Genomic DNA, 22,111 nt, shown 5'->3' on the forward strand with positions numbered 1-22,111 from the left:
ATACTACAATAAACAACTAAACATATAATATGTCAAATGTTGATAAGTATTTTAGAAAACAAAAAGAAATCAGAGGAAGCAGGGAATAGGGAGTACTGAGGTCAGGAGGTGGCAATTTAAAATACGTGGTATGAAAGGTCTCATTGAGAAGGTGACATGTGAGCAGAGACCTAAAGGAAGTGAGGGAATAAGCTGAGAGAACTTCAAGTGGAGAAGAAAGAGTGTTAATAGGCAGAGGAACAGTCAATGCAAAGACCCTGAGGTGTGAACAGGCTTGGTGTGTATGGGGAATGACAAGGAAGCCATTGTGGCTGGGGTAGAGTAAGTGAAGGAGAGATTAACAATGAGACCAGAGAAGTAACAGGGGAGGGGGACAGGTGGACTGATTACCTGGGGCTGGCTCTTAGGCCATAGTGAGACTTCAGCTTTTAAAGGAGGAAACATTGGAGGGATTTGAGCATAAAGAATGAATTAATATTTGGGTAAAGGATCACTGTGGCTGCTGTGTGAATTGATTGTTGGGTTGGGAGACAAGGGTGGAAGCTGGGAAATGCCTTCAGCTTTCGTACCTCTGCTATGATCTACTTCTCACTAACTTTTTCTTAGCACTTTGACTCTCATGCCTTTTCGTGCCTTCCATCTTTCCCTTAGCTCTACCTGGCTGGCGGCTCATCCTTCATGTATTAGCACACAGAAATACAGACCTCAGAAAGACTACACACGCAAGAATATTCAACAATAACCACAGCTGCCATTTACTGAAAATCTAAAACAATCTAGACACAGTGCTAGGCACTTTATAAATTCTCATGATAATCCTAATTATGTCAGTCAACATTTTATTTTTGGTAATATGATAGAGTGGGAGAAACATGGGCTTTGGAACTAAGTAGATCTGAACTTAACTTTCAGCCTAATGCTTGTCAGCTGTAATATTTGACAGTAATATTTGACAAATTATCTTACTCTCTGAGGATCAGGTGCCTCATTTGCAAAATTAGTCTGACATAATTAGGATTATCATGAGAATTTATAAAGTGCCTAGCACTGTGTCTAGATTGTTTTAGATTTTCAGTAAATGGCAGCTGTGGTTATTGTTGAATATTCTTGCGTGTGTAGTCTTTCTGAGGTCTGTATTTCTGTGTGCTAATACATGAAGGATGAGCCGCCAGCCAGGTAGAGCTAAGGGAAAGATGGAAGGCACGAAAAGGCATGAGAGTCAAAGTGCTAAGAAAAAGTTAGTGAGAAGTAGATCATAGCAGAGGTACGAAAGCTGAAGGCATTAACTGTATACACTTTGGGCCTAGATACAGGGGTGTGGATTCTGCCAGGAGTGGATTTTCTCTCCATGGATGTTTCCTGAAAAAATAATGGCGGGTAAGTGGGTGGGTGGAGGTAAGAGTTCTTGATAGAGATTTGCCTGAGAGCTGTCAGAGAAGGACTGAGACCTAGAAAAATAGGCTTGACTTGGGTGAGTCAGCCAAAAATCCTAAGACCTGAACATCTCTAAGTGAAACGTTTCTTAAATTAGACAGAGTTGACTTTTTTCCTGTTTCATGTATCTGTTTTTGCCTACCTGAATATAATTTATACCCCATTCAGTCTTCTCACTTGTATTAATGTGGCTTTTGTGTGGTACCCAGGAGGATTAGATTGAGTATATCACTACTGACACCTAACTACTGAGGTGTTAACAATTGGCAAAGTAGCATAGGCTTAGTAGAAATAACATGGATTATGGCCACAGACTGACCTGTGGGGAGATACACAAATCCAAACAAAGTGAGATTACAGTGCAGTTGGGTAGATAAGACATACACGTGAATAACTGTAATACAAGTCAGAACTACTAAGGGGCATAAAGAAAATCCTGTGGTGTTTCAGAGGAAATGTGATTAGATTTAGAGGGAATGGCACTAATGTAAAAGAACAGTCGGCAAAAATCACATAAATAGAAAAACATGAGGGGTATACAAGAAACAGCATGAGATTCAGTGTGGTTATAGTATGGGCGTTAATGAAAGTAAATAGTAGGCAGTTGGAGAATGACAAACATAATGAGTTATATGGGTTAATATAGGGCAAAGTTTTTTTCAGCCTGTGAAAGAATTGCTTATGTGTTTACCCCAGTGTAGTATATAGGACTGTTTGGAGTGCAAGTGTCAAAATATAATTCAAGTACTCTTAAGCAAAAAAGAGAAGTTAGTTTGCACAAAAATTGGGAAGCCTGGGATACGCTTCAGGCAGAGCCAGATCTTGGAGCTCAGATGATGTCTCTCTCCATCTTTTGAGTCTACTTGTCTCTATTCAACAGATGTGCTTTTTTTAAGGGGCAAGCAAAATGTCTGCCAGTAGCCATAGATTTTTAGCCTTTAATGGAAAGAAGGAATTCTTTCTCCTGAGACCATAAGTTAGTCTAGTGAAAGATTCTGATTGGTTTTATTTGTGTCCACCCCTGCTTTAGCCAAGCGGGTGGATACATATCATTTATTAATACAGAACAAGTAATGGAAAACCCTATTTAGTATCTGTAAGAAAATTCTGTCAATCACAATAAAAGAGAACACCGTTAATAATGGGTTTAACATGTAGGGTTCTTTTTCTCACGTAACAAAATCTTTTCTCTTTTGGCTCTACAGTTCTTGACTTGTAGCTTCTTTACTTATGGTTTCAAGATGGCTATTATATCTCTAGACCTCAAATCTGTGTTCCAGGCAGGCAGGAGAAAGGCTTAAAGGGGATGACTGCAGATTGTGACTACTGTAATCTAATAACTCATTCCTGTAATCTCATGGAATTGAATTTATTCCAAATTGTGGTAGAATTAGGTCAGTTATAAATTTAGCATTTGTTCATGTCCTTTATGTGTGTTTATATGTCATTATGTGTATAAGATTATATTGTCTCTGAAGTCATTGATTAATTTGCTTTGTACAATAATTCAACTTAAAAATTTTCATGTCCTGCTACTAGTGAAGTATTGTGTTAGGTTCTAGGGGTACTCACAAGGTGATAAGGCAGTGATACAGAGCTGAATGGGACCTCACATTTATATTAAGGGAATTTACAGTCCAGCAAGGCAAACAGACTTGGGCATGACTAAGGATGATTCGGATCAGTTTGAAGTGCTAAAATAGAGAGGCAGTAAGCACTCACAGAGGTAGAAGGGATTTTTTTCCTTGTTGTTTATGTTTTTATTTGTTTTAGATATTTTACTCTTAATTTGATTGAGTACAGGATTATTTCTGATTGGTGAGAAAAAGGACAGATCCTTAAGTGTTCCTCTAGTATCAGGTATGGGTTTTTTACCCTTTTCCCCCCTCTGTTGAAGACATGCATCTAAAATAGCAACAAGACTTGTATAAATTGTCTGAATCTCTCATTTTTCCTTTAAACTGGATTACAAAAAGTGGTATTACTGGATTATATGTATACAGTTTTAAGATTGCTTTCTGAAAAAGTTATACTCATTTAAAATTTCACTAGTAGCATATGAAAGTGTTCCTTTCATCATACCATTACAAATACTGACGAATATATATTTTTAAATCATGGCATATTTGATAGATAATCGGTAACTTTTCATTATATTTTATATTTCTTTGATTAGTAAAGTTGAATTTTTTTCTTTTTTTAAAAAAAAATCCAGTTTGTATTTCTTCTTTGAAGAATTGCTTCATTTCTGAACTTGCCCAAGTATCTCTTGGGTTCTTTGTTTTTTTCGTATCAGTTCGTATAAATTCTTTATAAATGATTTGCCCTTTGCTTCAAAGGTGCTTTCCAGTTTTTTTCTACCCATCCATGAGTTCTCACCAAGTTTCCAAATGTATGTAGCCTGGCATGGCAACCTCCTTGTTGTGTTTAAACACTGTCAAAGCTTTTATTTCTTAAAGCAGAAGCAGTGCTGATCCTGCAGAAGGATCTAATCAGTGTGAAAAGAAGTGGCGCTGATATGGGGAAATGAGTACTGGAATCCACGCAGAATTGGAGAGGGGAGGAGGAAGGGTGGGCAGCACGGAGAAAGGGTAAAGAATTCATTGCTGTTGATAATGGGAGGAGGAAGCTAAGAGGTAGGAGGAGGTGGTTGCCTGACACAGTAGTCAGCAGGAGCTAGATGCCCAAAGTGAAATATCTAAAGTAGGTTCTTCTTTAATAGGCTTGACCCCAAAACTGTTTGGTGTTTCTGTAGAGGCCACCATTGTATTTTGAGTGCCTACTGACAAAGAAATACATCATAACTCTTAGCCGCTGTGGATGAACTTAGACCAAGTACCTCCACTCCAGACTTGTTATGTCCTACTGCATGTAACTCTCTCTCCTTGTATTAATAATGTGGCAGAATTATATGGTCCTCTCCCCTCCCCTCTACCTCCCATCATCTCAGTTGTCTTCTGATAATTTTTGTTCAACCTTTCTGTGGAACATTTAATTATATCAACTCCACTATGATGCATTAGTAAGGCCACTGTATGATGTGGCATGTGAAATGGCAGTCTGACTGCAATCCATGTCTTCTTAAGTTCTCAGTGTCTTCACTCTTCTTATTTTGTTCCTCTTGACCTTGACTTTGTCTTTGTTTCAGTTACCCCTACTCATTGTGCCTTGCCGCTAAAGGGCCAGGCCTCGGGATTTCTTATAGCAGTTTTTTCCCTACTATATGTGCTTATTCCTTCCTTGAAAAATAAAATAGCTCTTATTAACACCTGAGTTAATACCCATAGCATTATGTGTTGAAGGAATATTAACAGCTAAAAACCACTTTAGAGAAATTCTCTCACCTCATGATCTAGTCACACGTTTTAATTCAGGCATCTAGAGCATTTTAAGAAAGAAGAAAGTTCAACGAATTAATGTTAGATCAGTCATTTTCATTATAACTATTACAGAGCCACAGCCAGGACTATAATTATCTTAGAGGATAAGTGTTATTGTTATCTCCATTTTACCCATGAGGAATCTGGTATCTGAGACGTTTAATACTTGTCCAACATCAGATAGTTAATAAGCAGCAGAGCCAGGGCCCAAGCCCAAGTCTGCCTGACTCCAGAGCTAGCATTTTTCATTGCTGTATTTTATCTCCTTTCCCATGTGTAGAGGTGGGGACGAACACAAGGGAAAGTATGAGGAGACCATAGAAGCCTCAGTCAGTTTTAGGAAGGCAGAGTATTAGAATCTTTCACCCCTGAATGTGTACATGAAGTCTGATCTCATCAGAATTGATCTTGTCAGATTTTCAATTACCTAAAAGAAACAGTTTGATTGATCCAGACTGTTTCCTGGTGAACAGAGTTGATGTGACATAAGTCATCTGTGTGAAAACATGTGTGAAGTCAAAATATCAGATGAACTATCAGAATTACTTCTGGTGGTAGCTGTGGAGATCTTTAACATGTTCTGTTCTGGACTATAATTTCTGGAAACTTCTAGTTTTATTTGAGGCTTGATTAGATTCAGCTTAGATTTTTTTTTTTACAAGAATACTTCATGGGTGGTATTATATGCTTCATATTACATCAGACTGTGAGACACATACTGTCTGGTTATCTTTCTTTTGTGATGTTAAGATTGATAAGTGGGATCAGCCTAATCCATCCATTTAGAGAGCCCAGCTTTCAGCTAATGGTCATTGATGATGATTGCTCAGATCTGTTATTTCATTGAGGGTGTCTCTTGATATTTAAACAATTTTTAAATTATAAAAGTGGTATATACTCATTGAAACAAAATTGTTAACACAGAAAAATAATAATCCCCAAATAATCACCCCCAAATCCAGTTTCCCCCCAGAATGACGGTTAATATTTTAGTTTATTTCCTTTCAGTCTTAATTTTGAATCCCTGCATAGTATTTCATCCTGTATTTGAACACTGGGTTGTTTAACTTTTTTCGTTGTTAAAATAATGCTTTGATAAAATATCTTTGTCTTATAATCGTGTCTAAATTCAGGTGATTTCCTCAGAGTAGATTCCCAAAATTTAATTCATGGGTCAGAAAATATTAATTATTTAAAAATTCTAGACATAAAATTTCAAACTGCTTAAATAAAAATTCTAGCTTTTAAAGAAAAAGATTGTGCTATAAATATTATACACAAGAACTAGTGAGAACTAGACAAGTGACTGTTTCCTTAAGACCTCTAAATTATTCATTACTTCATAGATTGAGGAGTTTTGTACATAAAAATATAATGGTTGTAGGCCCTTTATTTCTGTATCCTAAGTAAGGATTGTTAATTTAAAGATTTTTCTCAGTATTGATTCTTTGCTTTAAGTCTCAAGGTGGTGGAGGCACTGCCAAGAATATTTTTATATGAGTACTTTTGTCTTTGTCTGGAAAAGTGTTGAGGAAGCCATGCTGTCACTTCAGATGCAGGGGTTAACTACAGCAGCACTGAAGACTAAGGTCAGGAGCTCAACATGCAAGTGTACCTTCTTGAGAAAGCAAACTTACCTCTGTAAACTTGAAAGGAAATTACTACAACTTGAGTAGGGTAGGGACAGGGGGCTTCTGTGGCTTCTCTACGACAAAGAGGGCAGTTTGGTATTATGGTGCTGGCTTTGGAGTCTGATAGATTTGGAATCATATCTTATTCCAGGTATTTACAGGATTGAGGACTCTGAGCCTTTATTTGTTCATCTGTAAATTGGACCCAGTGATGCCTGCCTTTTTAGGGTTGTTTATACTTAGGAAGTATCAGCATAATCTATTAGGATTTTTTAGTTAGAAGCTATCACTAGTAGAATAACATTATCAAGTCTTGTACCTGAGAGAACAAGAATTTATTTATTGAATAGAATGAGGCAGAGAGGATCTTTTTATTTCATGAGTTATTTCAAATCAAGCTCTAGAGACATTTTCATCATAAAAATATTCTTTTTTGTTGTTCTTAAAGCCAAGAAAACACTCCACCAAACTTGTGAATAAGAAATTACCTTGCCAAATTGATTCATTAAATATATATATTTTTAAACTTTTATTAAGTAATAGTCATTTTACAATGTTATGTCAAATTCTAGTGTAGAGCACAATTTTTCAGTTATATATGAACATATATATATTCAGTCACATTTCTTTTTTCACTATGAGCTACCACAAGATCTTGTTTATATTTCCCTGTGCTATACAGTATAATCTTGTTTATCTATTCTGCATTTTAAAATCCCAGTCTGTCCCTTCCCACCCACCGCCCCCGTGGCAACCACAAGTTTGTATTCTATGTCTGTGAGTCTGTTTCTGTTTTGTATTTATGTTTTGTTTTGTTTTTGGATTCCTCATATGAGTGATCTCATATGGTATTTTTCTTTCTCTTTCTGGCTTACTTCACTTAGAATGACATTCTCCAGGAACATCCATGTTGCTGCTAATGGCGGTATATTGTCAGTTTTTAGGGCTGAGTAGTATTCCATTGTATAAATATACCATGTCTTCTTTACTCAGTCATCTGTTGATGGACATTTAAGCTGTTTCCATGTCTTGGCTATTGTAAATAGTGCTGCTATGAACATTGGGGTGCAGGTGTCATTTTGAAGTAGGGTCCCTTCTGGATATATGCCCAGGAGCGGGATTCCTGGGTCATATGGTAAGTCTATTCCTAGTCTTTTGAGGAGTCTCCATACTGTTTTCCACAATGGCTTTCCTTGCTTCCCTCTCCCACTCTTAATGATTTAGATGTCTTCTTTTACAATTTTGTGTTTATTCTTTTTGTAATTCATGGCAGTTATCTCCTTTCCAGTTATGAGTTTCTCATTTTTGTAGCATCCTGCTTTTCTATTTATAGTAGACCTGTCAATATTTCTTTTAGCATGGGTTTAGCGTTGCTAAACTCTTTTAGTTTTTGCTTGCCTGTGAAGTTCTTTATCTCTCCTTCTATTCTAAAGGATAGCCTTGCTGGATAGAGTATCCTAGGCTGCATCTTTTTTTCATTCAGGACTTTGAATATATCTTGCCACTCCCTTCTGGCCTGTAGTGTTTGTGTAGAGAAATCAGTTGAGATCCTTATGGGGGTTCCCTTGTAACTCACTCTGTTTTTCTCTTGCTGCCTTTAGGATCATTTCTTTATCCTTGGCTCTGGCCATCTTGATTATAATATGTCTTGGTGTGGGTCTGTTTGGGTTCTTCCTGTTTGGGACCCTCTGAGCCTCCTGTACTTGGATATCTGATTTCTTTAGGTTTGGGAAGTTTTCAGTCATGATTTCTTCAAAGACCTTTTCAGTTCCCTTTGTTCTTTCTTCCCCTTCTGGAACCCCTATTATGTGTAGATTGGCACGCTTTATATTATCTCATAGGTCCCATATTGTTTTCATTGTTTTTTATTTATTTATTTATTTATTTTTCATCTGTTCTGGTTGGGTGCTTTCTGTTGTCCTGTCTTCTAGGTCACTTACTTGTTCCTCTGCATTATCTAACCTGCTTTGTACAGCCTTTAGATCAGATCTCATGTCAGCAAATGAGTTTACTAATTCTACTTGGTTCTTCTTTATAGCTTCTATTTCATTTTTGACATTTTATATCTCTAAACCCTATTTCTTTTAGTTCCTTCAGTACTTTGCTCACTCCTTTTTTGAAATCTTGATCTAGTAGGCCATCAATGTCTATTTCTTTGATCGTGCTTTCAGGGGATTTCTCTTGATCTTTTAATTGGGAGTGGTTCCTCTGCTTCTTCATAGTGCTCGTATCTCTCTGGCACTGGGGCTTAAGGAGTATCAGTTATCTAGTTCTGGAGACGCTGTGCTCTTAATGATTTTATTGAGAGGTCTTTGTGTCTTCACCCTGTTTTGCAAACTCAGCTTGCTGTTTCCAGAGGCCCTCTGTTGGCGCCCTCTTCTGTGCTGCTCCTAGTGGCTGTCGGCTAGCAGATCGCGCCCCCTCCCAACACTGGGTCAGGTGCTGCGTTCCTGCCAGGAAAGCGGGTTGCCGCCCGCCCTTTCCCAGCGCCGGTTGCTCCGCTGCTCTGTGCAGCTGCCCACTCCACCCGAAGGTGGGTTCAGGGAAGACCACTGAACGGCCCTGCCTCTGCTCCGTGCCAAATCTCAGCTCCTTGTTTATCTTGGCTGCGCAAGTTCTCTGAGGGGCCAGGGCAGGAAGATCTTATCTGCCTTCAGCTGTAAACAAGTCTCAGTCATGTCTAGGAGGTTGCGGAGCCCCTGGGTGCCGATTCAGGTCTTGGCCCCACCCCCGCTTGGGTGCTGTGCACAGGAGGAGATGGCGGCTGTGGCTGAGTCCCTCATCTCTTCTTGCGAGAAGTGCTAGTAATGGTGGCGCAGGTCTGAGGAGACAAAGGCTATGGCGCCCCTCCCCCCAGGGCACACCAGCCATGTTGCTTTGCTTTTTTTTTTGCAATTTATGGGGGACCGAGGTTGTTCTGCTCCGTATCCCCTCCCAGCCACGGCACACAGCACCCTGCAGTCCCCCCGGGGCTGCCTCAGTGCAGCCACCCCAGTCCTCTGCCCGGCTCGGGCCGCCTGCCCCAGCCCCAGCTGCCGGCTTGCGTCTCCGGCTGGGTGTTGCGGGGACCCTTTGTGCCCATTTAACTCAGTTCTGTCGGTCAAGGGGTGCTCGGGGCAGATTTGAGCCTCGGAGTTTCCCCCTCCGTCCTACTGGCCTCTCCGTTGGAGAGGGGAGACCCAGAGAATGAGCGCTTGTCCTCTTTAGCCACTCCCTCCCTGTGGGATCAGTCCCGCACTGTTTTGCTTTTTCTTCTTTCTTTTTTCCTTTTTTCCTACCAGATTTTTGGCATCTTTGTCTTTCGAAGAGGGCAATGTTCTGTCGCAGTTCCGCAGGTGCTCTGGTTGTCTTAGTGGGTCCGTAGATGTGAGTTTTGGTGTATTTGTGGGAGACGGTGAGCTACAAGCGTCCTTCTACTACGGCATCTTGCTTCTCTCCACCCATTAAATATACATGTATATTGAGCGTCAATTTTATGCCAGGAATGTAGAATACTGATGTGATTAAGAGGTAGTCTGCTGGGGGAAGTAAATAGGTAAAGCAATAATTAGAATGTTGTGTGAGAAATGCTGTGATAGATATGAACATAGGGTCCTGTTCACGTGTAGAGATTGTTGCCTTCTTGGGTCAGAGAAGGCTTCCTAGGTACTGCCAACTGGTAATGCTGGGCCTGAGTTATTCTTGGAGCAGTATGGAAAATTGACTAGAGAGATTGAAATTAGAAACAACAAGACAACTAATGAAGCAGTGTCATGAGAGTGGACAGATTTTAGAATCTTTTCTTGAGAGAATCAGTCAAACTTTGTGACTGAGGGTCAAGATGATCCAAGGCATCTCTCACTTAGGTTTCTGACTAAGCCTACTGTAGGATGCTCAACTTTAGAGAGTCCCTGAGTAATTCAGAAGACTGTGTTGTTTATCATGTTGTTATTTAGGCTCCTTTACTGATGGCCCCCAGTCGATACTTATTTAGCACCTACTGTGACCCAGATACTGTTATACAAGGTAAGGATACAGCACTGAACAAAAGAAATCCGTGGTCTCACGAAGCTTACATTCTCATGGGGGAAACAGATGATAAATAAAATTTAAGAAACATAAAATGAGAAAAGAGGAAAGAGAATGACCAGGGCATGGAGGGGCAGGGCTCTTAAATAAAAAGATCAAGGAAGGCTTCTTAAGGTGTTATTTGAATAGAGTCATTCTACATAAAGGGATTAAGTATATAAGACTCTAAAGCAAGAGTGTGTTTGGCATGTTTGTTAGAGCAGTAAGGAAGTCACAGTGACTGAAGTGTGGGATGAGCCACAGGGGAAAGAGGAGAGAGAAGCCATGGGGTTTTTGCACTTTTTTCTGAATATGATGAAAAGCCATAGAAGGATTGAGAGCAAGGGAGTGATGTAATCTAACTCTGGCTACTATGTGGAAAACAGTCCGTAAGAGGGACAGGAACGAAAGTAGAAGCAAAACAGACCAAACAGGAGGCTATTGCAGTGTTCCAGGCAAGGTCTAATGTTTACTTGGATCACAGTGATATATGCAAGGTGAAGAAGTTGTCAAATTTGGGGTGTATTTTTGAAGGTTGAACCTACAGGATTTGTTGGAGTATGAGAGAAAGTGTAAACTCAGAGGTGACACCAAGGTTTTGCTCCAAGCAACTAGGTTGATTGTGACTCCATTTTTTGAGGTTGGGAAATACAGGGGATCCAAAATAGCCAAAATAGCCTTAAAAAAGAACATAGTTGAGGGTTCACAGTTTTGGATTTTACAACTTACAAATCAAGACTGGCCTAAGAATAGGTAAGTCAATCTATTTATCTATCTGTCTCTGGAATAGAATTGAGAGTCCAGAATTAAAACCATACATTTATGGGCTGTCCATTTTTGACAAGGCCATAGGACAATTCAGTGGGGAGGAAAAATATCTTTTCAAGAAATGGTGCTGGGACAAATTAATATCCACATGCAAAAGAAGTTGAACCCCTACCTCACACCATATTTAAAAAAATGGATTGAAGACCTAAATGTAAGTGTTGAAACTATAAAAATCTCTTAGGAGTAAGTGTTTATGACCTTAAATTTGGCAATGGATTCTTAGATATGACACCAAAAGCACAAACAACAAAAGAAAAAAATAGATAATTGGACTTAATCAAAATTTAAACTATTGTGCATCAAAGAACACTATCCAGAAAGTGAAAAGAAAACCTACAGAGTGGGATAAAATAATTATAAATTACATATCTGATAAGGGTCTAGATTACAGAATCTATAAAGAACTCTTACCACTCAACAACAAAAAAGAACCCAATTAAACCACCATATATAAAAATAGATTAAAAAAAGTTTCTTCTATGTAGCACAGGAAACTATATTCAATAGCTTGTAATAACCTATAATGAGGAAAAATATGAAAATGAATATGTGTGTGTGTATGCATGGCTGGGGCATTGTGCTGTACACCAGAAATTGACACATTGTAACTAACTGTACAATTTAAAAAATTTTTTTTAAAAAGAACCCAATTAAAACAAAAGGTTTACATAGACATTTTCCCAAAGAATATATACAAATGGCCAGCAAGCACATACAAAGATGATCAACATAATTAGTCATTATGGAAATGCAAGTCAAAACCACAAGATACCACTTCATACCTACTAGAATGGCTATTGAAAAAAAAAGTGAAAATAACAAGTGTTGGTAAAAATGTGGAGAAGTTGGAACCCTAGTACATTGTTGGTGGGAATGTAAAATGGTGCAGCTGTTCTGGGAAAAAAGGAAATGAAGTTCTGTTACATGCTACAGTATGGATGAACCTTGAAAATACAGGTTAAATGAAAGAAGTCAGTCACAAAAGCCTATGTATTATGTGATTCCATTTATAAGACATGCCCAGAATAAGCAAATTCATAGAAAAGGAAAGATTAGTGGTTGCCTAGGTCTGGGAGTTTGGAGGGAAAAGGAGAATGACTGTTAATGGGAACTGGTTTCTTTTTTAGTTAATGGAAATTAATGTTATGAAATTGACACTGGTGATAGTTGCACAACTCTGAATATACTAAGAACCATGAACTATATACTTTAGTGAATTTTATAATATGTAACTTTATCTCAATAAAGTTACTATATTGGAACAAAAAAGAATGGTGACAGCAGAGGCAGGATGGATATTGAAAGTCTGAGGAAAGCAGAGATGTGAAGTAGTCTCAGCAGAATAAACTGACTGTGGAAACATTAGGACTGCTAGGCAATCACTGTCAGCCTAGCAAGGGGGCACTTGAGGCTTGTGGTCTTAAATATTAACATGAGCACAGTCAGCACCATTGTGTTGCACAGGTAGGGGAACATAATAGGTGGAGAACTGGATTTAACCAAAATTGGGTTTTGCCGGGAGTACAACAGAAATTAGAATAAATTGAGAGGATATTCAAGGGAATTGTTAGTATGATAACCAAGAAATCCAAGTTAGGTAAGAAGGAAAATGAGGACGTGATAGGGTGACGAACAACGAAACGGTGATAGACTGGAATTTGGCGTCCTAGTGGGGCTGGAGGATTATTAGAGCGAGGGAATTAGAGGGAGTGAGTTGGAAAAGAGAGGTGGTGGTGATCTTGGAAGTGGCATGATTATTATTGACAGGCTCAATCAGGGTTCGTCACTGGAACCACAGAGCACAGAAACGGAATCAACTGTTTTCCTTACTTGTCCCCAGGATGGTACATAACCGGTACTGTTCTAGATGCAGAGGACAGAGGTTAATGTATTATATACGATGGTATTAGGCCGACTTCTCTCTCAGAACCCTGCTTGAGAAAGGCTGAGATGGTATGATCCATGGGAGTTGATAGCCAAAATGTCAAGGAAGTGAGAGGACAGATACTGAGTGAGTCATACCTTAGGTTGAGCTACAAAAACTGCAGCTTCATATTCTTCAGACTAATACATAGATATTAAAATCACCAAGACTGATGGCAGAAGTGGTGAAAAGGAAGACAGTAAATGACATGTTAAAATTTTCAGTGAATGGCTAGGAAGGTGGGTGGGGTGGGTGACCAGGAGGATCGTAGATGACTACTTTAGGATAGAGTAGCAGGGGTAGCAGAATGGTTCGTGCTTCATACTAGGTTTTTCCAGTAGTCTGGAAGCAGCAATTTGGTGTGAGAGGATATTTATCCCACTTCCTGGTCAGTGGTACTGTGTTTGTAAGGAAGACGAAACAGCCAGTATTTGAGAAGGTACAAAGAGGAGAAGTACCCTCAGAGGACAGCCATCTTTCAGTTATGGTAAGAAGATGAAGGGGACACTCATACAGAGGAGGCTGAGAATATTGGGGATTTTTTTTGATCACTGACCCAAATTCCAGAGGGCAGAGTCATTTTGAGAGCAGGAGTGGGAGACTGAATCATATTAGAAAAGTCTCCCCAGAAGAGAGATTAGAGTCATGTGGGGATGAGAATCTAGGTAATGAGAGATGCTATGGGAAGCTTGACTTTCTTGGGGTATCCAAGGTAAACAGATTTAAGGCAAAACAGGATTACTCCTGGTTATCTCTTAAAGGAGCAGTGCTAGTCAGTGGAACTGTCTGAAATGACAGAAATGTTCTGTATCGGTAGGATCAAACATGGTAGCCACTAATCACATGTGGCTGTTGAGCACTTGAAATGTGGCTCATGGGACTGAGGAGCTGAATTTTAAATTATATTTAATTCTCATTAAGATTTAAATTTAAATAACTACATGTCTTAAAATGGTAGATAATGGTTAGTTCTACTGATAGCCTTTTTGTTGGGACTAGTCTGTAGGGGAAGGCTGCAGCATTGAGGCAGGCAACATGCAAGTGGAGCAGGCCTTCCCTTTTTCCTCTTAGGTCCCAGTGAGAAAATGGTAGGCTGGAGTGTGGGCAGTCTTAGCAGGAACATAAACAACTCAGTTATTTCCTGCTGAGGTGGTTTTGAAGTTGAGGAAGACAAACAGACTATCCACTGTCATTTTGCCAAATCTCTCTTTTTTGTACATATAAGTTTCACTTTCCTCAAGGAGCCATTGTCTTTACTATTTACAGTTCAAGGCTATATGTTTTAGTTTTTGATTGCTTATTCATTTTAGGTTTAAACAAATGTGCTGATGTTTACATAGTATTGGAAATTATTCTGTAATGTTTTAGTTGTTTGTCCATTCTGTTTGTACAAATCAGAATGGCAACCATTTAAGACTAAGACCTCACCCAAATTATAGACAGACTGGTAAGTATTGGTTGTAAGGATGGGCTTAAATCTTTGGATAAGTCTAAGAAATAAATATGGAACACTAATAATGAGAATTATGCAATAATAAACAACTAACGTTTTCTGAGTTCTTTCTGTGGGCTGAACACTCATACAACTTATTTGAATTACAAGATGTGATCCTTACCAAAACCCATGAGGGTAGATGTTATCATCTCATTTTGTGAGTAAGTCAGCTGATACTTAGAGAACTTAAGTAATTTGCCAAAGGCAACACAGCTAGTAGAGTCCCAGCTTGGAGACCATTTCTTCTGACTCTAAAGTTGGTGCACTTTATTCTGCTGTGTGCCACTGCTTCTTTGTATCTTAACAGTGTCAAGCCAAGTCCCAAGCACGGTTCCAGAGGGCATTTTCCATCCAGTGGTATCTAAAGGCCTAAGTTAATGGTCATAGGTTTATAGGTGGCTCTCTCAGCTTTCAGTGATGTCCCTCCTCTCTGTTTTGCTTACATTGCCCTGGTAGTTGTCCTCAGACTCCATTATTTCCTTTTGAAATCTTTGCCTGTTGTCACCAGCAGCTAAGTTTTTGGACTCAAGTTTCATACTGAATTCACTGCCTGCAGCTAGTTGAAATGGTTCTCTCAGTACTCGTAAACCAGAGTAGGAGGTTCCTTTAGAGCAACTTACACCTTTCTGCTCCTTTGGAGGGGCAGTAGTTTTCAAAGGGAAAATGCAGCTGCAAGACCCAGTCCAGTGTGCTCTGATCATAATGTTTAATAATAGAATTAGCATATAGTTCTTAGTCATCTACCAAGTCTTTTTTCCACCTGCCCACTTAACCACTTTTTCTCTTCCCATCCTTTAACCCTCCTATTTCCCAGGGGAGGTAGCTTGCTCTTGTAGAAGAATATATGCTTCTTTAAAGTCAAGCTCATGTTGCATTCCTGGTGCCATATTTCTTTGTTGTTGTTTTAGCTTTGTGATCTTGATCAGTTTATTGCATCATCTATAAAATACCGATAGTGATACACGCCTTGCAGGATTGTTGTAAGAAGTAGAAATTATGTTTATTAAGTCCCTGGCACAGAGAAGGTCTTCATAAAACAAGAGCCCCCTTTTCCCTTGAATCCATTGCTATGATTTAATTGGCAAATATTTATTAGTGTCTATTCTGTTGCTAGACTCTGCTAGGGATGGTGAAGAGATCAAAACAAAACCCGGAATCTCTGGATTCTGAGAGTGGTATGATGTAGAAAGGAGACTGACATATAAACAAATACCCGAAATGTGCTAGGTGCAGTAGAGATATATATATATATAAAGTGCTAGAAGTGATTAATTCTTTTTCCAGCCCTGTCTTCAGAGTGGTTTCCAAGTATTTCTTTTGGAAAAATACTTGGTACTCAAGATGGGGGTGCAAATAGAAAGAGAAGAAGGGGGAAACAACCCTTAAAGTTTTCTGTAATCTGAGATGCCAACCTTTTAAGAATTGATTTCTGCAAGGCACTTGATAAAATCTCTCATGAAGTCCTTGTATATAAGATGGAGAAAAAAATGTGGGCTGGCTGATAGAATAGGAGGTGGATTTTGAAGGTGATTATACTTCTGTGTCCAGGGTTTTTTTCTCCTGCAGTACTTTATTTTTACTTATAAAATCTCTGGGTTGGAAGAAACCTTAGAAATAGATCATCTTCTCTAAGCTGCTGTGCGCCTAAGACCTCGCTATAACCTAGTCTCTTCTTCTCCCTTTGAATTTTTTTTTCGTACCTGTGACTCATTTATTTTGTAATTAGAAGTTTGTACTTCTTAATCTCCCTCACCTATTTCTCTCCTCCCTCCACCCTCCTCTCTCCCACAACCACCTGTATCTGTGCCTCTGTTTCGATTTTGTTACATTTGTTCATTTGTTTTCTAGATTCCACATATAAGTGAAATCATATAGTATTTGTCTTTCTCTGTCTGACTTATTTCACATAGCATAATACCCTCTAGGTCTATTCCATGTTGTCATAGATGACAAGGTTTCTTTCTTTTTTTTTTAATAGCTGAGTAATATTCTGTGTGTCTGTGTACCTCACATCTTTATCCGTTCATCTATTCATAGCACTTATGTTACTTCCATATCTTAGCTATTGTAAACAATCCTGTAGTGAACATAGGGGTACGTATTTTAGAATTAGTGTTTTCATTTTCTTTGGGTAAATACTTAGCCCTTTTAATTTTTAATTCAACAGTACAGAAAACTATATAGTGAAAAATATGCCTCCCTCCTATTTCAGTCCTCAGGTGTTCCTTTCATCCTTCTCAGAGACAGAAATACTGTTCATAGTTGCTTCTGTGTGTGATCATGTTTTTTTACACATATCTCTTTACACCTTGTATTATAGTTAATTGAGTTTATGTGCTGTCTTTCATAGTAAGTTGTAAACTCCTTAAGAGCAAAGGCCATGCCTTATAATTTCCTGTATCTCCCCAAATTACTTGCACATTGAAGATTCTCAATAAATATTTGCTTAAGTATTTAAAGGAAATTTAAGACAGGTTTCCCTGGTAACAGGCCAGAGTTTTCTATGTCCTTGGCCATATCATTTACAGCTATTTTCCCCCAGTGACTTGGATGAAGATGTAGAAAGCATGCTTGTCATATATGCAGACGACACAAAGCTGGGAGAGGTGATAACATCAGATGACAGAATCAAGTCTGTAGGTGATTTCAACAGACAGGAATAAATACAAAGTTCTGTTAAAGAGGGGACAGCTTAGATACCCAAGTATAGAATTAGGAGACCTTTCTTGATAACAGTTTTAAAGATGATTTGGGAGGGTAGGGTATAGGTCTTAATTGTCTTTAAGCTCAGTTTAAACCAGTAATGTACCAGGATTGTCAATAAAATAAACACAGCCTTGGCTGAATTAGTAGAACATGAGTCCAGATGGGGTAGCTTGTGGTTCTTGTGTTCTTTTTACTGGTCAGACTGTTGGAATATTGAGTCCGTTTTGGGGTGTCACACATATAAGGAGAGACTGACAAATTGGGGTATATGTAGAAGAGGTTAACTATGAAGGTAAAACATGGGTAAAGGAATCAAACGGATTTATAGTCTATCCTAGGTTCTTCTCACCAGTTGTGATAGCTTGGCAAAGTCAGTTCCTTTGAGTTTGTTTTCATACTTTTAATATAGGGCAGAATAATAACACCAGTCTCTAGAGGATCATTAAAAGGATTAGAGCTAGGCCTTCAAAAAGTTCTGCATTCCAAATCTTATTAGTACCTATTTTGAAGGTGGTTACATTTTAACAGGTCAGGCAGTTAAGTAAAACCAAAATTATAATTCAGATTGTTAAGTATTCATAGAGTTTACTTGTGGGAAAAGGGGTAAACTTATATTCATACAGCCCCCAGTAAATGCAGATTGAGCCAGATTGTTGTGTAATAGTAGAATGGATTTTCCTGGGAGGAAGTGAATTCTCCTCAGTGAATGGATATAGTCAAGTTGAGATTGTAAAATCCCTTGTCAGGAATGCTTATAGAAGGGATTTTTATGAATAGGAGGTTGGAATAGAAGGGTAGGTAAACTCTGGCCAGCCAGGGCCAAATTTAACCAGACACCTGTTTTTGTAAATAAAGTTTTACTGTAACATACCACACTCAGTTATTTATATGTTATCTGTGGCTGCCTTCCTGCTACAATGCACAGTTGAGAAGTTGTAACAGAGACCATATGGCCTGCCATGCCTAAAATATTTACTTTCTGGTCTTTTACAGAAAAATTTTGCTGATCCCTGACCTAGATAAATGTTTCATAACCTAAATTATTTTGTGAACTGATAGCCTTCCTAAATTCTCTGTCATGGGGATTTCAAGTGTCAGGAGAGAAGAAGGCAAGATTTGACGTGAGATGGTCACAGTTTTCCTTGTTAATGGCAAGGAATGAAGACTGGAAAACAGTTGGTTAATTAATATTCCAAGATTCTTTAAGAGAGTATGATTTTATTAACAGACACCTTTTGGTGTGAGACAAAGTATTTGTATGCCACTTGGGCTAAAGCTGTCCATACCTTCTGGAATAAAGAGATGGTCCTGCTGTGTGGTGGAAAAGACTGGTTGTGTTAACTGTTTTGAGCTCTGGCTTCCTCACTTGTAGATGGAACGCTTCCAATGTTTTGTGAGATTGGAGCTGATGTGGGCACTCAGATGGAGCTATCATTGCTATATCCCATAAAGCACCTATTGGAGTGTTTTCATTGAGAAAGTATAAATCCTTCCCCTGAGTGCTGCAAGTTGGAGTAGTACACAAAAACTTTTCTTGGGGTGGACTAATCTTTAGATCTCATGGAAAGGAGGGGAAAAAAATAGATCTCATTACCAAATATGGGAATATCTTGTGGCTGGCAGTTTCAGTCCATGTTATACAAGTAATATTCTCTAAACTAGAAAGGCAGAGGTTTCTGGACAGTGCACTTCTCCCAGTGGAATAGGATTTTAAACTGTTCTTCTTCCTATACATTCTGTCTTTTATATTCAGAGTTTACTGCCCACTAACAGTTTTTCTTTTTTTGTTTTGTTTCTTCTCTTCTTTTTTTGTTGAAAGTGTTGACTCGGAGACAAAAAGAGGCCAAGAGCAAGAGCAAGAGCAGCAGTGGGACAGCTGCCCAGACTTCCCTAGACATTGACAAGTAAGTAGGTATGCTGTGTTTATGGAGCTCTTGCTTAACATACCATTGCTTAGACTGAATAGGAGACCAGTTCCTCGCTTATCCTGGCTTTCTTTGGCCTGGCAATCACTTTGTTGCTTTAATGCCCGAATTTCTTTTTTGTGTTCCAGTGTAGATGCTCTCTGTATCCCTTTTTTGTTACCCTGAAAAGATCCTGCCACCTATTCCACTTCCACATTGCTCTTAGCTTTCTGTTTTCTTTGAATTTGCATATTGGTGTTTGGTGCTTTGGGGAAGCAATGAACTATTTTGCAATGTAATGGTTGAGTTGCAAAAAGTTAGGCAATATTGACGACTTCCTTGGGTTGTGGGTTGCAGCTTGACAAAGGAAGTGCATTCTAAAGTGGGGACCGTTGGGAAGGTCAAGTATAAATGCTGCTTCCTGAAAGTAAGGACATCACCGCAGTACATTAGAGCAGTTAGTCACTGCTCTAATCAGACAGAAATGTTTGTCTTTGAAACATAGGTCTTATCTTTGACTCTAAATTTTAGTGCTGCCTTCCCTAATCCAGTTGAGCAGAGGCTGATCCACTTAATTCCTTTTGAAATTCTCCTGTCATGCACTCATTCTTCTAGGACTGTATTCATCACACTATTGCAGTAATATTTTTTCTTTCATTTTTTGACATTTCTGTCTCCCTGGCTAGGCTGTGAGTTATTTGAAGGCAGATACTTACCTTCATTTTATATCCTCAGTATCTGATAAAATGTGTGTGAACAGCAATACCGGTAATAGCTATTTGTTGAGCACCTAATATTATGTTCCAGCCACCGTGCTGGGTGCTTTATTTACTTTGTAACTGTCACAATAGTTGGTAAGGTAATTACTCTTTCTTTTTTAAAAATAGATATAGAAACTGAAGAGAAATTCTGAGTAACTGGTTAAGATCATGTGGCCAGAACTGGCAAAGCCTACCTGACTTTGAAACTCATGCTTCTTTTACAGTGCTTCTGTCTCTAATGTAGTAGGGGGTTAATAAATGCTTTTTACATTAATTGATAAACCTTGAAAGGTACACTAATCTAGCTTTTCTCATAAAGCAGAGTTTTACTTGTATTCTCTCCAGTGATTATTTACTTGAGAGACGGACTTCTCCTATTTTAAAAACCTCCTAAGAGACTTCTCATTAGAGACAATGTAAATCTTCCTTGCTGTAGTAGCTGAATAGCAATGGCCAGAAGAAGTCTACGATAGCAAGCTTTGGAAAGTTTTCTTTAACTTCTTAAAACTAAAATGATCTTATGAGTCAGGCAGACCTGTCTTCTGACAATTATTAGCTATAAAACGTTGGGGAGAATAATACCTTCCTAATAGGCCAAAATTAATTGAGAAATTGTGTTTAAAGGGCCTTACACCAGTTCTCACCACAGAGAAAATACCTAGTAAATGTTCATTTTCTTCCTTTGTCTCCAATGATTCCATTTTTACCGATGTCCAGTAAACCTTACCTCAAGGACACAATTCCCTCTCTTTCCACAAACTCTGCTGTTATAAAAATATAAAAATAACTATGTATATTAAGTTATGCAGAAGCCTCTGGCAGAACCACATGGTTTTGGTAACTTCTAGTTGATGTTGAAGATTGTAGAATTAAGGAAATCAGCATATAGACAGACTTGATTTTACTAATCAGACAAGTTCATTCACCCTGGTGAAAATGTCATTTTGATTTGATGGTCTTGGTGTTCCCTTTTCTGTCTGAGTTTTTAACTTCCCTTTGAAAAAACGATTACACTTAATTTGAGGAGAGTTTGACAGAATATTTTATGTCTGAAGAGCAATCAGCATTGTTTGAAATAGTTAGAAGAGCTGTTTCATTATTACCCCACTGCTGCAACAGCAGGGTACAGAGAAACAGCCAGGGGAAACCACTAATCACTCAGTCCTTTTGATTGGCATTGGGTTAGTTTTACTGGTGTTCCTGCTGAGCGAATCTACTTTCGTTGACATGTCTTCTCCACAGAATAACTTTGAAGACATAAAAACACAATTTGAGACGTATCTAGGAGCCCAGAGGCAAAAGCAAATCTTAAAACTGCTTTTTCTCCCTTTCTTCTGATTGGCTAGGAATGAGAAGTGTTATCTCTGTAAATCCCTAGTCCCGTTCAGAGAGTACCAGTGTCATGTAGAGTCCTGTCTCCAGCTTGCAAGACGTGATCAAGAAGATGAGCCTGAAGAGAGTAGGAGAGTATGCTCAGCTGTGCGAAGGAAGCGTCCACAGTGGCTGCGGAACCCAAAGGTATGTGTGGAGTGTTTTAGGAAAGGCTACCTAACTCTGCACAGTTCTGTTCTGGGCTTTTTTTCTCTCTATCCTCCCTCCTTCCTTTTTTCTTTTATTTTTATTTTAAAACAATTTTTTGGGGGGGGAGGTAATATTTATTTATTTTATTTATTATCATTATTATTTTTTAATTTAATGGAGGTACTGGCGATCGAACCTAGGACCTGGTGCATGCTAAGCATGCGCTTTACCACTAAGCTATACCCTCCCCTCCTTCCTTTTCTTCTGTTTATCTTGAAATAAGATTTGCACTTTGTAAAATTATTTTTTCTTTTAATTAAAAAGTAATATATGCTCATCGTAGAAAATACGAGAAGTTCAAAAGAAGTATGAAGAATTGGGGGAAATTATCACCCATAATTTAGCTACTCAAGATAACATCTTTTAGTATTTTGGCCTATTTTTCTCCAATCTTTTTTTCTATGCATTGTTAATGTAGTT

At 38.6% G+C, this 22,111-nt stretch overlaps 1 protein-coding gene across 5 annotated transcripts in view; it reads left to right on the forward strand.

The window, feature by feature from the left end:
• Positions 1–22,111, forward strand: part of UIMC1 (ubiquitin interaction motif containing 1) — a 95,596-nt gene that overhangs the window by 70,348 nt on the left and 3,137 nt on the right. For all 5 annotated transcript variants that reach the window (XM_074350237.1, XM_074350236.1, XM_074350239.1 and 2 more), the window contains 2 exons: positions 19,265–19,349; positions 21,457–21,628. In XM_074350237.1, coding sequence (XP_074206338.1) covers positions 19,265–19,349; positions 21,457–21,628 — 257 coding nt within the window. The remainder of the gene's footprint in view (positions 1–19,264; positions 19,350–21,456; positions 21,629–22,111) is intronic.

Source organism: Camelus bactrianus, chromosome 22, assembly GCF_048773025.1.
Source record: "Camelus bactrianus isolate YW-2024 breed Bactrian camel chromosome 22, ASM4877302v1, whole genome shotgun sequence".
Lineage (NCBI taxonomy): Eukaryota > Metazoa > Chordata > Mammalia > Artiodactyla > Camelidae > Camelus > Camelus bactrianus.